General features: G+C 38.8%; 1 protein-coding gene across 16 annotated transcripts in view; it reads left to right on the top strand.

Annotated features, from left to right (window-relative positions):
• The window catches only part of HUWE1 (HECT, UBA and WWE domain containing E3 ubiquitin protein ligase 1), a 162,948-nt gene that overhangs the window by 85,246 nt on the left and 60,540 nt on the right, over positions 1–17,162 (top strand). For 14 of the 16 annotated variants that reach the window (XM_033108784.1, XM_033108844.1, XM_033108835.1 and 11 more), the window contains 9 exons: positions 1,317–1,423; positions 1,680–1,857; positions 2,730–2,821; positions 3,427–3,638; positions 8,870–8,927; positions 9,881–10,057; positions 14,143–14,388; positions 15,572–15,705; positions 16,449–16,543. In XM_033108784.1, the coding sequence (XP_032964675.1) occupies positions 1,317–1,423; positions 1,680–1,857; positions 2,730–2,821; positions 3,427–3,638; positions 8,870–8,927; positions 9,881–10,057; positions 14,143–14,388; positions 15,572–15,705; positions 16,449–16,543 (1,299 nt within the window). The remainder of the gene's footprint in view (positions 1–1,316; positions 1,424–1,679; positions 1,858–2,729; positions 2,822–3,426; positions 3,639–8,869; positions 8,928–9,880; positions 10,058–14,142; positions 14,389–15,571; positions 15,706–16,448; positions 16,544–17,162) is intronic. The other 2 variants (XM_033108827.1, XM_033108853.1) reach the window with 1 other exon arrangement.

A 17,162-nucleotide genomic window follows, 5' to 3' on the forward strand; every position in this document is an offset into this window, starting at 1 on the left:
GAGTGCCTTAAGTACGTCCGTTACAACACGACACATTGAATTATGCCGATTATTATTAGACACAGCCACATCCGTTCGTTACCAAGTGTGCACGTTATTCATGTGTTGTGTCTGTACTCTGATTGGTCATTGGTAAGTCTGGAGTTCATCTGTTTACGTAGGCGTTTACCTCTCGTCCAAAGGCCCCTGCTTGGGTATTTACAAATACTTAATTATAATTTATTTATTTATTTGAAGTATTAATGTCGATATTATTTATTTATATTTAAATATTATTTTATAATTCAATTATAAAATTGAATTATTTTATAATTCAATACATCCGTCGTGTGGCAACGAACATATTAAATGCGTCTGTCTGGATGATGATCTTAACGGGCTTATTTTTGGGGTAGGGTTTATATTACGAGCATCCTGAAAAATCATGCTATGGCTTATTTTCCGGTTAGGTCTTATTTTGGGGGAAATACAGTAGTAGTCTTTACGGCACATTTCTAATTTGTCAAAAAATGGTCCGATTAATACCCAAGGACTCCTAAAAATTCTGATGATATTTTTAAATTGTTGAAAAGGCTTTTTAAGAATACATTTTGTTCATTTTCATCAGTTTATGTTCACTTTAACCCAGCAAACCACCCCCATTTCATCTTAGATTTTTTTCTGGGTAAGCTGACGAAAAGGGATGTGTGTTCAGGTTTATCAATTCTCACAGTTGTGGACTGGATTTTTTATATATGGTGGTACATGTACTTAGTGGAATGGTGTGCAGCTATTCAAATCGAATGAGTTGTAGTGACGGAAAGATAAAAGAGACTATATGATATATATTACAGTTGGGGGAAAAACAAGTTACATAACAATATAACCTCATTTTTACAAAAATATGCCTGATAAAATCCTGATGTTTAGTTTATTATACATTTTTTTTTAAAATTTTACATATTTAACATGTACAACATGATCTGATACACATAGTGAAATGATTTCTGTAGTCAAGGTAATTAACATGTCTCCTCACAGTTACCTTTTTTTATGTGATGAGAGCACCTGACATCTACTCTCTTAGTTTATTTCCAGTATTCAGTACAGTATTATTAACTCTAGTTGTCATGCCTCTGCATTGCTGATAAAAATCTTGAGGGGTAGTCACTAAATTCTTAGTAATGGTTAATCTCTGATGAGCATTATTGTGAACTTTTCATGGTAAGCACAAGTGTTTAAGTCGCACATTTACTATGTTTGGTTTTTAAGCCTTTAGAGTTTTGCTTTTTATACTTATGAAGAATCTCAGTTTTTCATATTTCTCTCTCTTTTAGCTACTGAAGTGGTGACTGTGTTTGTATTTCAAGAACCATCACTGCTGTCCTCACTCCAGGATAATGGATTGACAGATGTCATGCTGCATGCACTGCTTATCAAAGATGTGAGTCCTTTCTGCTGCTCTGTAAAGAATGCTCCATGTATGCCTTTCCCCGCAAAATCAATCAGTCTCTCTCTCTCTCTGCAGTCTTACGGCATTCAAATTCTACCTCTTCTGTTTGTAGTATTGAAACTAACTGGGGCGTGATTGTTCAAGATCCCTTTTCTCTCTGTGTGATATCCTTGGCCAAAGTTTTTTATCATCTACACATCTACACCTGAATTCTTTTAGATGTCTTCAAAATCACTTCTCTCTCTAGGTTCCTGCTACCCGTGAAGTCCTTGGTTCCCTCCCAAATGTATTCAGTGCACTCTGCTTGAATGCACGAGGTCTCCAGTCATTTGTACAGTGTCAGCCTTTTGAACGTCTCTTCAAAGTTCTTCTGTCTCCAGATTACCTCCCAGCCATGCGGAGGAGGAGGAGTTCTGATCCCCTTGGTAAGTCACCAGGATTTATCTTAAAATAAATAATCGGTTTGCTGTTGTGCCAAGATTTTAGATGATTAACAAGTCACCAGTGGGCAAGGAAACCCTTCCTTGACCTCACATCGTTTCTCTGGGTTGGTGTGCTAAGCTTAATGGGAATTAGCACCACAAATTGACTTGCAGGTAGAAAAGAATACTTCTTCCTTAGCCTCTGCACATAATATTTCCGTACTTCTCAGCAGTTCACTGTTAAATGTGCTGTCATGGTGCTGGTGAGAAATGAGTTTTAGACGGCAGCAGCAGATTTCCAGGTCCACCACCTAGTCTAATCAAGAGGAGATATGGGAGTCCCAAGGTGTTGATTCTCCTAATCTTCTGCTCTAACATCCAACTTCCTAAGATAGTCACAAATGAATAGACTTCACTCTGAGTGTATTGGAGATCAGATCGTTGAAGAACAGGAACAAGGTAGGGCTCCAAAAAGAATACAGTTTTCAAAAATGTGCTTCATGCTTTCAGCCTCTTCTGTAGCATTCTAACCAGTATCGTTGTTTACTGGTGCAGCCAGAGGGTTAATGGTTTGTGCTTCTTTGTTTTCTCATCAATCTGCCACAGTAGTTCAGACCTTGACAGTAGAGATTGCCTGGACAGACTGCAGCATACATGGTTACTTTAAAATGTTTGCTAGACTGGTAAAGTTTCCTTCCTCCTCCCCAGATTTGGTTGCCGAGGTTGGTGTGAATTCATTCGAGAAAGCACAACATTGGAAAATGTGCGACCAGCTCAGTTTCTTCTTTCCTCCTTATATTGGCATAGAAAATAGCACAAGCTCTATTTTCTTCAGTCTTTCTAACAGTTTTTTGTTGGTTTGTTTTTGCTTTAAGGGGATACTGCATCCAACCTGGGGAGTGCTGTTGATGAGCTCATGAGGCATCAGCCCACGCTCAAAACGGACGCAACGACTGCGATCATCAAGGTGAGAAGTGATGAGATTGTGATGAGATTGTGACCATGGTAGTGAGAGCAGTGAATGGGGAGTTTTTAGAAAAAGGCTTGACCTACTGGAGGTTATTTGGATTCTTGGGCAGTGCCTGTAAGAGGATTCTGTCTGTCTAATTTTTCTCCATGTGCTTGGGTTGGTCCTTTGTCCATCCCCCCAGAAAGTCACTTAAGTATTGCTTTCTTATATAGGATATTAACAAGTTGCCACGCCTTAGCTTCTGTTTGTAAAAGCATATTACCCTTTCTAATCTTTGTTTCTTGATTATTTTTCACATTTACTAGCCCTGTCAGTTGCCTAGTAGGGTTGTTGAAAATAGTATGAACTCATGAGGCTTGACGAATTAGGACATGGAGTCAGATCAGTCAATCGCTTAATAGCCATGTGACCCTGAACAAGTTATTTATTTTCGTTGTTTGTAAAATGGGGTTAATGGCTACATTTCAGGATTGGTGTATATAACATGTATATAGTGTTTTGGTACTTCTATGTATAGCACATAGAAAATAGTCCAAAAATGTTAGTCACCCCTCCCCATTCCGTAATTCCTAATGAATAATCTTATTTCCTGTGCCTTTCAGTTACTTGAAGAAATCTGTAATCTTGGGAAAGACCCTAAATACATCTGTCAGAAGCCATCAATCCAGAAGGCAGATGGCAGTGCCACTGCTCCTCCCCCAAGGTCTAATCATGCTGCAGAAGAGGCCTCTAGTGAGGATGAGGAAGAAGAGGAAGTACAGGCCATGCAGAGCTTTAATTCTACCCAGCAGAATGAAACCGAGCCTAATCAGCAGTAAGTGTTTGCAAGAAAGGGTCGCTAGCTTTGTGATCTTGGGCATGGCATTTTCATGTGTAAATGTGAGGAGTTGGACTAGATCATTAGCGTTCATGTGGCCCTAAGAGTCCATAGGGTTTTTCTTCTTTGACCCTTGTGCTTTGGCATTTAATTGTATTGGTTACCTTAGCAAGCTATCTTTCTTAAAAGTTCACGAAATTGAATCAGAATCAGGATATCAAGTTGATGGGCTTTCCTCAGAAGACTTCTTTTCTTTGTCTTTGTCGGTGTGGTATTCCACATCATTGGCTGCTTGACTGTTTCCATAAGTGAGCACATGTGCAACACTTTGCACTTTTGAAGCCTGTCTCTTAAATAAAAGTCCTTAAGAGATACAAGGATTTGTTGGTTTTTTTCACCTTTGTTTTTGTTTGATTACTATATTCCAGATGAATCCTGAAGGCTTTGGAATGTGCTATATGGTTTTAAGCAGGCACAGTAGATTTTCTTATTTTTATTTGAGATTTCTTCTACATAAAAATTGACTTTCTGGATGGTGAGATGGGGTTGGGGGTGGGCTTAAAAACTGCTGGCTGGTAGTGGATAGTCCACCTGACGATTGTAGCTATGACTCTTAATCACCTTCATGCTAGAAGTGGGTGTGATCCCTGTGGACAGTCATGCATTCTCTCATTTAATACGCTCTTGGCATATAGATAAGTAGTTCTGAGAGAAGCATGAGAATTTTGGGCGTGGATATGAATGGATTTGAGCTTGGGACTTAAGAGAAGATTATGGTGGAAGAGACAGCAAAAGCAAAGGTCTAGACTCCAAAACTGATAAGCACTTCTGGAACTCTAGGAAGTGTTGAGCCTGTTGGTATGAGTTTCTTTGGAAGAGAGGCATTAACTGCTACGTACATTGCTTTGTGGAGCAGACATCTTACCCTTGTCTGAGTAGGCGACCCTGCCTTCATTCTAGCAGCATCTTCTGTTTTGATCAAAATGTTCTCTTTCTGGAGGAGGAAGATACCCTGAAAGAAAGCAAAACTATTTACATAATGAGTCAGAATCTTAGTGTCATACCCTTGATTGTCAGCCACCCTGCTGAGATAGGTAGGGTTCCCTTTTCTGCCTATAAACAAGGTAAAGATTTCTTAAACACGAGTGGTGGTAGTTTTGAGTCAAGCTATGTGCATTCATCGTCATATAACTTCTTTTCTACCTGGACATCTTACAGATACCTTAGATCTAGTGTGCCCAGATTTCAAGCTGTCATGGTATATTGACATTTTCTCAAGTCCTTGTATTTCTTCACTCTCCATGATTTTCTTGAGAGATCATGTGTCACTATGTTCTATCCATATTTATCCTCCATCCCCAAATTATCTTATCTCCTTTTCCATCTACCACATTCTTGCAAGGCCAGCTCAAATGCATCCTTCTTTTTCTTTTCCTTTTTTGTTTTTTTAAAGAATTTTTATAAAAGTTTGAGCCAAAACTGATGACCTATTCTGGGAAGCAAGATCTCAAGTGCTCCAAATATCTCATTCTTGAAGGAGCTTTTCCTTTTATCTCCAAATAGGAAGTCGATCATTTGTGTTCTCCTGACAGTTTTGTCAGAATTATTCATATATTCTAATGGCTTCCCCGCACTAATCTGTATGCTCCTTCGGGGCAGTGCCAATGTCTCATTCAACACTGTATCTCAACCACTTCATATATAATAGATAATCAGTCAATAAATGTTTATTTAGTGCATTGGTGGAATGGATCGAGAGCCTTGGGATTAAGGATTCCCTGAGTCTTAAATGCCAAGAGAGAGCTAGGTGGCCCTAATGAAACATGGATAAGAATGAAGAGACAGTAAAAATCTAGGCCCACAGCATTAATACTCCGCCACAGTGTTAGTCATATGTAGCTTCTAAGCTGCAAAGGACTCTAGTAGTTGATGTTCCACGGTATTGATGTTTTTCTATGGTCTGCGTGGTCTGGGTGTTCATCACGACGTCACGTACCGTACCTGATAGTTTCACAAATGTTGACATAGATACTTTTTCACTTCTGCCGCCTTCAGAAGCCTATTAGGACTACATGGATTATTAGGGCTGGAAGGAAAAGCAAGAGACTGTCTAAACTCTACCCCCATTTGAAAGTTACAATGTATTAAAGGGAAAGTTCTTTTATCTCCTTCCCCTTGGCAGTTGTTGTGGTGGGAGTTGCTGTATACTTTCTGCCAATATGGGAAGAGACTTAGAAAAATTTGCAGTATGTGCCACCCCTCTGCCCGAAAGTCTTGTTCGTACCCACCCCCCCAGACACAAAATTCTTCAGTGGGACTCCTGAACAAATTCTTGTCTCCCATGCCCTCGTCTGTTTTCCATTGCGTTAAGTACACATGAGTAAATTTTTTCCAATATTTTCTATTAAGGTATAATTTCTGCACAGTAAACTGCACAGATTTTAAGTTTTCTGTTTCCTTACCCTAAAATGAGGCAACTACTTATTCCTATCATCATAGAGTAAGTTTACCTATTCTAGAATGTCATATAAATAGAATAAATGGACTTTTATATGTGTATCATATCTGACATGCGTACTTTCTTGTATCTGGCTTCTGTTGCTCAACATGTTTTTGAGATGTGTTGTTGCATCTATCAGTGGGTTCCTTTTCATTGTTTAGTAGTATTCCAGTGTATGAATATACCACAGTGTTTATCCATTCTCCTGTTGATGGACTTTTTGAGTTTCCATTTTTTTCCAGGCTAAGACAGTGTTCTTTTATCTTTTTCCAAAATCTACAGCTAATATTACAAAATGATATTTGTGTTTGATCTTGAGATACATGGTTTTGTGCTAGAGATCTGGAATAAGGAAATGTAGGCACTACAGTCTATGCCACATACATGGAGTTCTGTTCTACATGCAGAGGCATTCATCACAGGTGGTTCTAAGTCCTTGCCTTTTGGCCTCTTCTGCCTTCTAAATTGTTTGATCTCAGCAAAACTGATAGTGCTGGGGATGAATGTACTTGCCAGTAAGTAACCACAGGTTTTAGTTGGGGCCACATAGTTTATTTTGTGGTTGATTCCATTTACTTTGCCCAGCTTAACTGCCTATCATGAGCAATTTGAAAGGTACGGGTTATATAAATCCATGTGGTCTTAGGAACTTGAATAGCAGCTGTCTGGATTTTAAAGGTGGTGAATGCAGAGAAGCAGTTGCTCCCTGAATCATGGCCCACTGGGAGGGGTTCTTTCCCAAAGACAGCTGTGTTTCCTCAAGAGCTGGAAGAAAGACCTGGTTTCCCCCTACATCACCCCCGCCCCAAGAAACACCGCATGAGGTCTGTTGTATTATACACTGCACTATGACAACTGGAATCCTCCTTTACTTCTGATTAAGGGCTTCTGTACCATACATACACGTTTAAAATTGACCAGAGTAAAATTGAGTTTGGAAATGTGTGCATGTTTTGGAGAGTGAGGGAGAGACAGGATGTTTTTAATTTGACAGTTAAGGTAAATTGTTTCATTCATCATAGGTATGCAGTCTTTTATTGTTTCAAAAATACTATGTGTCAAAGTTTCATTTAAGGTTAAGAGTAGACTGACGTTTTTCTTAAAACCAGTTGGTAGAGGGATTTGTACTAGAGAGAATTGATCATTTTTACTATTCACATGTGACCTCCTGAGCCTGGAAGCCAAAAAATGAGGGTAGGGAGAAAAGTAGTTAATGACCAAGTTTGTGTCTGTTGGTTGTTTTCTCTCTTATTCTCCCCAGCTGCCATTTAGCAAATGAATGAAGTACCTGGGTCCCATTTCCTGCTATTGCCTTGGCTCTTTGCCATTATGTTTGGCTTCTACAAAGGTGACTCATTGGGCTAGAGCCACACCTGTGCTCCTTAGTTGTAGAGATGGATCTCTGGGTTCTTTCCAAGGAGGTGAAATCCAGCTCAGGTAGATAATGGTGTGAGTAGCAGGGAACACTGCAAATGTTGCATAGTCAAGGAAAGCTTTGTGATTTTTTTTTCCCCCTGCAATCATTTCACTCCTATCTTTTGGGTTCTTTATACAAAGCTCTTTCTGAAATTTTCTATTGGGCATGTTCATCATAGCTCTGGATATTTCATCAGTGGAGCCATTTGTGATGCTTTTCCACTGTCGTTGTCTAGATTTTTTGCCAAATGTCCTTGTGCCTAGCAAACCTTTATTCACATTTTCTCTTGCTCAGAGATGAAAATTACTAGATTTTTACCAACTTTTTTTGCCTTCTCTCTCCCCACTACCTCTCCCTTCTTCCATCTCTGCCTTTTCCCCTAAAATCTGTTCCAAGGGCCTATATGCAAAGCACTCCTTTTTTCACTCAAGTTTTATCCCTTCCTAGGGTTTATCTTTGAGGTATACTTTGTTTCATTTCCATACACTTGTGGGTTTTTTCCCCTCTGTTTATTTCTTGTAAATGCTAAGATGTAGCCATTGAACTAAAGGCTGCATTTTCTGTGGCTCTGGCATTGTTGCAGCCTTTTCATTTGATCTTAGCCAAAAGGCCGAGAAGCAATTGTTGCAGCCTTTTCATCTGCAGCACAGCATTGAAGCATCTGAAGCAAAAGACCTGATCACTATTTTTCGATAGTTTAGGAACTGTTGTGACACAAGCACAGATTGTTAGAGAAGGAGGCCTTGGGTGTTGACTTCATCTTTGGCCAACTTTGTTCTTAATGGTTTGTCAGTCTAAGCATGGGATTTTGAGCAAAATTAAATTGCATTCCCTGCTCTGTAACTAAACCTTATACAAGAACATGGTACAATGTTCATGAATTTGTTTCTTGAGCTCCTTTCTTTAAGCAAATGTTTAAGTAGTCTCTTAATTAAACTTGCTTATTTTTAATATTTTCATATTGATACGAAATTCCTGTGGTAGTTTGCCTAAGATAGGGTAATTTCTTTTGCGATATGCCTGCCGGGTTTGTGAAGGTTGGGTGTTTCCTTTTATGATCTCAACCTAGTCAGGCTAGGAAAGCTAGTTGCAGAATTGATTGCAACTTCTATTTTTTCTTATGAGATACGTATATACATATATATGTGCGCGCGCACACACACACACACACACACATATACATACACTAAAGGCTGTTAAGTCTAACTTAGAAAAAGGCCTAGAATTTCATGCTGTGTCCCTTTCCTCTTTTTGTTCTCTTGCACTGGTATTTTGAATTTCTGTGTAACTCGTTCTTTTCTCCCTTAACAGGGTTGTTGGTACCGAGGAACGTATTCCTATTCCCCTCATGGATTACATTCTTAATGTGGTAAGAGTCATGGTGGGGTCAAATGAATAAAGGTGTGTGCTTTTCTGAAAAACACGGGGTTGCAAAATAATCCAGTGATTTCTGTGTTTTTATTTTCACTGGAGCCCTTAAAATGTGGAGCAGTGGGGAAAGATTTCAAACCTTGTTCTGTGAGACTGGTTTGCCAAAAATTAGCCAACAGTCTCCCTTTTTAGAATATTCCCAATTTTCTGTTTGTTGTTACCATTCCCCATTGGAATCCAAATAGAAAGAAAATGGGCTTTGTTAAGCCAATCTAGTATTATCTTTAAACGTGTCTAACATTTTTTCCCCATGAACTTCTCTTTTTTTAAAAAAAAAAAAATTAGTGTGTTCTTTTAACTTCCTGTGTATCTCACAGGAAAAAATGAACAGTTCGACTGTTCCCGTAATTGTTTACATATATGGGGAAGTCCACTTAGCATTTGTTCTAGCCCATTTAGCACTTGCACGACTTCTCAAGATGGTTTCTCTTGTGCCTGTTTGTTGCCCACATTTCATGTTTCTACCCTTACAAAAGTCTTTATTTGGTTCGAATCACTCCTAGAGTTTTAGGTTTCATTTGCATAATGAGCACATTTGAGGGAAAGTGTCCATGTTTGTTTCCAGGAGAGAGGCAACACATTATCATAGGAGCACTAAATGAGGAAATTAAGAGATTAGACCTGATTCTGACACTGATTCCTGAGCAATTCCTGTGGCCCTGAGCAAATCATTTAACCTCACTGTGCTCTCAAATTATATGACATTAGGTGTGGCTGAAAAGGTAGATTGGTAAGAACTAATTATTCCTTATTTTCTGGATGTTTAGGGTCCATATCATTTATCTATCCCTGTTTACCTGAGGTTTTAGGTATTCTAGAAAATACTGATTTTGTGACTACAAGGCTACCCCATCCTTAAACTTTTCTTTTTTTTTAATTTTCATTACCTAGATGAAATTTGTGGAATCTATTCTGAGCAACAATACAACAGATGACCACTGCCAGGAATTTGTGAATCAGAAAGGCCTCTTGCCTTTGGTTACCATTTTGGGTCTTCCCAATCTGCCCATTGACTTTCCCACATCCGCTGCCTGTCAGGCTGTTGCAGGTGTCTGCAAATCCATATTGGTAAGAAGCATCTGGCTGAATATTTTCATTTCTTTTTAGAAGTCAATATTGCAATACTTACGTGTACGTGTTTTTATTGTGGTCTCCCTTTTCTTTGAACTAAAAAATAATGGTGAAATTTGTGGTTAATGTACTACTGCAAGTTAATTTTGTAACTAATAGTGTGCCACGTTACTTCTCATTGAAAAGGTGAAGTATTTGTTCTTTGTTCCTGGGTTTAGTATATAGTTCTAACATTTGAGTTTATTGGATGGGACTATCTCCAAGAAACCTTTGGAGCCAGGTTTTTTTTAGTGTGTCATCCTTTGTCGTGGGTGCTTTTAACACAGTCTGATAGTTGTTTAGCTGGTTTTTCTCCTTTTTCAAACTTGAGAGTCGTGTATTTTAAGCATAATTGACCTGTAGTTTATTGAACAAATTTTGCCAAAATGGTAAAATATGCATAACTTGATATTTACCACTTTAACCATATTTGAGTACAGTTCAGTAGTGTTAAGTACATTCACATTGTTCGACTCATCTCCAGAAGTCTTTTCATCTTGGAAAACTGAAATTCTATGCGCGTTAAGCAGCTACTCCCCATCTCCCTCTCAGCCCCTGGTAACACCACCATTCAGCTCCTGGTAACCACCATTCTACTTTCTGTCTATGAATTTGACTGTTCTAGGTACCTCATGTAAGTGTAACTCATAAGGTATTTGTCTTTCTGTGACTGGCTTACTTTGCTTAGCACAATGTCTTTAAGATTCATGCATGTAGTAGCATTTGGCATAATTTCCTTTTTTTAAGGCTCAGTTTACTCCATTTTGTGTATAAACCACATTTTGTTTATCCATTCATTCATCAACAAACATTTGGGCTTCTTCCACCTCGTGGCTATTATTGTGAATTAATGCTGCTATGAATGTGAGTGTGTGAATATTTCAAGACTGTGTGTGTGTGTTGAGAACACTTAAGATCTGCTCTAAACAAATTTGAAGTATATAATACAGTATTATTTAAACTAGAGTCACCATATTGTACATTCGATCCCCAGGAGCCATTCATCTTATAACTGAAAGTTTGTGTCCTTTGAGCAACGTCTCCACATTTCCCACCAGCCCCTCGCAAACATCATTCACTCTATTCTCTGATTCTGAGTTTGACTTCTTTAGATCCCTCATATAAGTGAGATCCTCGAGATCCTGCTTTCAGTTCTTTTGGTTATATACCCAGAAGTAGGATTGCTGGATCATATGGTAGTTCTGTTTTTAATTTTTTGAGGAACCACCATGCTGTTTTCCTTCCATAGCAGCTCCACGTTTCACATTTCAACCAGCAGTGCACAAGGATTCCAATTTCTCCACATCCTCACCAACACTTGTTACTTTCCGGATTTTTGATAGTAGCCCACCCTGTGGGTGTGAAGTGACATCTGTGGTTTTGATTTGCATGTCCTTAATGAGTGACATAGAGCATCGGTCATATGCTTATTGACTATTTGAAAATCTTCTTTGGAGAAATGTCTATTCAGGTCCTTTGTCCATTTTTTATTGTGGCCATTGTTTGTTGTTGAGTTATAGGAGTTCTTTATATATTTTTGGGCGTTAATCCCTTAACATAAATAACCTGCAAATATTTTCTCCCATTCCATGGGTTGCCTTTTCACTCTGTTGATAGTTTTGTTTGGTACACAAAAGTTTCTAATTTTGAAAAAGTCTAGTTTATCGCTTTTTTACTTTTGTTGCCTTGTTTTTGGTGTCCTGTATAAGAAATCATTGCCAAATCTAATGTGAAGCTCTTACCTACCCTACAGCTTCTTCTAGGCGTTTTTGTACTTTTAGCTCTTACATTTAGGTCTTTTATCTATTTTGAGTTAATTTTTTATATGGTGAAAGTTAAAGTCCAACTTCATTCTTTTGCCTGTGGATATTCTATTTTCCCAGCATCATTTGTTGAAAAGAGTCTTCTTTTCCCTATTGCACCCTTGTCAAAAATCATTTGACCATATATGCAAGGGTTTATGTAGGTGCTTTATTTCTGTTGAAAACAACAAATGGTTATGGCCCAGTGGCTCCGGTGGTTGGAGCTCCGAGCTCCTAACGCTGAGGTCGCCGAGGTCGCCGGTTCGATTCCCACATGGACCAGTGAGCTGCGCCCTCTATAACTAAGATTGTGAACAACAGCTCTCCCTGGAGGTGGGCTGCCGTGAGCAGCCGGAGGTCAGCGTGAGCTGCCGTGTGCTGCCTGTAGTGGCCAGCAGCCATCGTGAGTGGCTGGCAGCCGGGGAGAGCTGCTGTGAGCAGCGGACTGGTGACCAACTGCCTCAGCCTGGGGAGCGCAAGGCTCATTATACCAACATGGGCCAGGGAGCTGTGTCCGACAAACTAGACTGAGAAACCACGGCTTGAACTGGAGTGGGGGCGGGGGAGGGGGAAAATGCCATTGGGGTTTTTATAGGGATTGCATTAAATCTGTGAAGCTCTCTTAGTAGCTGGGTTGTGCAGTAATAAGTAATTTCTACTAAAAATCACAAATCTGCTTGCTTATGGACTTGGAAAGATCCATAATTATGACATATCTGCATTTAATGTTTCACTTTGCTTTACTCTTTAATTAAATTTATTGGGGTAACAATGGTTAGTAAAATTACATAGGTTTCAAGTATACAATTCTATGATACATCATGTGTGTATCAAATTGTGTGCTCACCACCCATAGTCAGTTCTCATTCCATCACCATATATTTGACCCCCTTTACCCTCTTTTGCCATCTCCCCTGCCACATTATCCTCTGTAACCACTAAACTGTTGTCTGTGTCTATGAGTTTTTGTTTCTTTGTCTGTCTTGTTCCTTTGTTGCTTTCAGTTTTATATCTCACATATGAGAGAAGTCATATGGTTCTTGACTTTCTGTCTGACTTACTTCGCTTAGCATAATAATCTCAAGATCCATCCATGTTGTCACAAATGGCAGTATTTCATCTTTTATATGGCAGAGTAATATTCCATTTGTGTGTGTGCACGCACGTGCATGTATATGTGTATATATATGTATATATCTCTCTAAGGACACTTTGGTTGTTTCCATGTCTTGGCTACTATAAATAATGCAGTGAACATCGGAGTACATACATCTTTATGGATAAATGTTTTTAGATTTTTTGGGTATATACCCAGGAGATGGATTGCTGGGTCATATGGTAATACTATTCTTAATTTTTTTTGAGGAACCTCCACACTGTTTTCTGTAGTTGCTGCTCCAATGTTCATTCCCACCAATAGTGTATGAGGGTTCCTTTTTCTCCACAGCCTCTACAACACTTGTTTTTGTCTTGTTGATGATAGCCATTCTAACAGGTGTGAGGTGATAATCCCATTGTGGTTTTGACCTTTTGGCTAAGATCAAGTGTAGTATTTTCCTTTACTCTTTGAGAATGTTTAATGGAGTGCTATTCATAACTAAGAGGGGAAAAAGAGCTGCTCCATCTTTATTCTACCTCTAAGATACTGTGTGAACGTGGATAGATTTATTTAAAGCCATAGGAAAGGCACTTAACTTCTCATATCTCTGAATGGCAAGTGATAGCATTTTCCTCTCAGGTTTTTCTGAAGACTCAAAAAGTAATTACAAGTGCTATATAATCCTTGAGTTGTCTCATAAAACAAATTGATTAGCTGATGCCAATCCTAGAATTGTCTCCTTTATTATGGGAAGAAAAAAACATTTATAATAGTGGTTGCCTTCCATAGTTTAGAATCTTGCCTAACATTGCTCCCTGTTGAGCACAATTTGGAATTCGTCTTACAGCATGGAGTCCTATTTATAGCAGTATTCTAGTTTGGCCATCACAAACTTTTGAATGTGATCGGCTTACCATGTTTAAAAGCCTTTCGTTTGAGAGAAGTAATGTGTTGCTTTAAAAGGAGGGGTTGAGGGATGTCGTACCTGCATTTATATTTTGACTCCACTGTTTACCAAGTGAGAGGCCATGGCCAAATCTGAAATTTGTGAGACTTGCCTTCCACTTCTTCTATTATGACTAGTAAAGACTCGATGCATATGAAGTTCATTATACATTAATGCTTCAATCTTCTTTTTTCAGACACTGTCGCATGAACCCAAAGTCCTCCAAGAGGGTCTCCTCCAGTTGGACTCCATCCTCTCCTCCTTGGAGCCTTTACACCGCCCAATTGAATCCCCTGGGGGCTCAGTGTTGTTGCGAGAACTGGCTTGTGCTGGCAACGTTGCTGATGCGACCCTCTCAGCTCAGGCCACACCTCTGCTGCATGCACTCACTGCTGCCCATGCCTACATCATGATGTTTGTTCATACTTGCAGAGTTGGACAGGTAAGAATTACCTTAGGGGTGGGATATGTTGGTTTAAAGCCAATGAAATACCCAGGACATGTACCTGGCGCATCTTACTGTGCTTATCAGTTCTACCTGGGCTAGCTGCTGAAAGAACAGTTTTATGGTGAGATTTTATTTATTTATTTATGTGTGTGTGTGTTTGTTTTTTGGTGGGTGGCTTGGGTTTATGCTTCAAGTTGTCTAGTAGTATTTTTTTTCATTAGAAGTTGGGTGACCATATAATTTATCTCATGAACTGGATCTTCTTGAAAGTGAAAGAGGTTGGTGTAGATAACAAATAGATCTGTAACATCCATGAAGGCCAACTGGGATGTATAGTTAAACTTTTTAGCAGGCAAGCATCAATTGGGTGCTCATCTGGCCTGTTACTTCCTAATCTTTCTGCAAATGCATGAAGGCCTGATAATAGGATGGTTAGAAGGAAATTTGATCACAGAATGTTTAAGTCAGTGGTAATTAACAGAGATTACTAAAGACTTCCTAAATATCAAACCCTATGGTTGTGCGCTTCCTCTTATGGTTCCAGAAAGGTGGTTTCGTTTTGTGTGCTCACAGTTTTACTACCTTTAGTTCTTATTTGATTCAGGTAATCAATTCTAAAGATTAATGGTATAACATTTTAGCGGCCCTGTTTTATGCTGTTGAGCAGGAGTATATTCATTGAATCAAATCAAATGAAAAGCATAGTTATAAACTATTTAGAAAATAATTAGACTAACAAAACTTATGGACTTGCCTGTTTTTATTTTTCTTTATTAAATAAAATCAAAATAAAATGAAATATTTAATTCAAGGAATTAAATCCAAATATTTGTTAAAATAAGAGGAGAACAGCACGCCCCCACACTTAAAAAAATTAGAAGGCTGTCAGTGAATCTACAAAACTTTCTTTGATTTAGAAAAACAGAGTTGGCTATGACTCCTGTCTTTTCATTTTACAAAAAGCAACGAGAACGAATGTTAGATTATAAATATTGTAAGAGAGTACCTTGTGAAACTGGGATCTTAAATGTAGAAATTTTGATGAAATAGACAGCTGTGAGAATAACAAAGAAGGAAAAATAGAATTCCATATCCATTTTAAATAGCTAGAAGTTGATTTTGAATATAATTGTTCAGAGGGCACCCCAAAGATCACCTTCTTTTTACTTTGTTGCAGAGTGAAATTCGCTCCATCTCTGTAAACCAGTGGGGCTCCCAGTTGGGTCTGAGTGTTCTCAGCAAACTGAGCCAGCTATACTGTTCCCTGGTGTGGGAAAGCACTGTCCTCCTCTCCCTGTGTACCCCAAACAGGTAAGGAAATGGTCATCTCTCTTGTTATCTCTGTTGTCTTTCATAATAGAAACTAAGCTCAGTGAGCCTGGAGTATAGCTTTGGTCCAGGATAGAAGGTTATAGTCAAGGGTTCCGAGGCTCCCTTGTCTGTCCTGTCCATTCCAGTTGCTATAACAAAGTACCACAGACTGGGTCCTTATAAACAGCAGAAATTTGTTGCTCACAGTTCTGTAGGCTGGAAGTCTGAGATGGTGCCAGCATGGCTGGGTGAGGACCCTCTTGCAGGTCGCACACTTCTTGTTATAGCCTCACGTGGCAGAAGGGACTAAATATAGGAGTCCCATTTGTGAGGGTTCCGCTCACATGACTTAAGCACTTCCCAAAGGCCTTTCCTAATAATACCGTCACATCGGGCGTTAGGATTTCAACAGTGAATTTCGAGGGGGCACAAACATTCGATCCATAGCATTGTCCTTCCCACTTAACCAACCTAGGGGCTTGCTTACAAAAAGTGTCACCCTGTGCATCTTTGATATCCCAGTTCTGGTCTGTCAACATGGTAGGTATTTCAAATTTGGTCCCGTTGTTAGATCTAAAAAGTTGAGTTAGAAACCTTGTTGAGTGCTACCTCAGGAACTCGATCACTGCAGATGTTTTATTAGGTTTACTTATCTGCTGTAGGAGAGGATAGTGTCAGCCAAGCAGATGAGAGACCAACCAAGCACAACATAGGAGATGACCTCACTGTTTCTCTTGTTGCAGCCTACCATCTGGATGTGAATTTGGCCAGGCAGACATGCAGAAGCTGGTTCCAAAGGATGAGAAGGCAGGTACGACCCTGGGCGGAAAAAGATCAGGTAACTCCAAGAAACTAAAATCTTAGTCATTCTCTTAAGTTCTCTCTGTCTTTATAGGTCTGTTGTGAAAGTTTGGTTAGCTCTGTCATCTGTAGTCCTCAATTTTTTTCCTTTTATTGATTTTTAATAATTTTTAAAATAAACTGTTTTTACTCATTTTTTTCTATAAAAATAGATACACACAACCGTAAAAATTAGAAGATGTAGTAGAAAGAAGAATCTCCCATATTTGTACCACAAAACAATACTTTGGAAGTGTCTGCCTAATTTTTTTCCCTGAGGATATATTTTATTAACATGGTTGTAATTATCTTAGGAACATTGTTTCATAGATCTCTTTTCACTTTAAGTGTCATGTAAAGGTACCATGAATTAATCATTCCCTGTTAAGTTCCTGATGTACTATTTTGAAAAACGAACATCTTTATATGTAGTTTTATGCTAGTGTAAGATCAATTCCTAGAAATTACTGTATCAAAGGGTATGGTGGGACATTAATTTTTTTGTACGTTTATTTTTCTGAAGCTTAATTTCATAGGTTAAAAATGGTAAATGATTGTTTTAAAGTGACTGGAACACTTTAGAACCACTGTCCAGTATGTAGCCTTGTGTGATTGCT

This window comes from Rhinolophus ferrumequinum, chromosome X (genome assembly GCF_004115265.2).
Source record: "Rhinolophus ferrumequinum isolate MPI-CBG mRhiFer1 chromosome X, mRhiFer1_v1.p, whole genome shotgun sequence".
Taxonomy (NCBI): Eukaryota; Metazoa; Chordata; class Mammalia; order Chiroptera; family Rhinolophidae; genus Rhinolophus; species Rhinolophus ferrumequinum.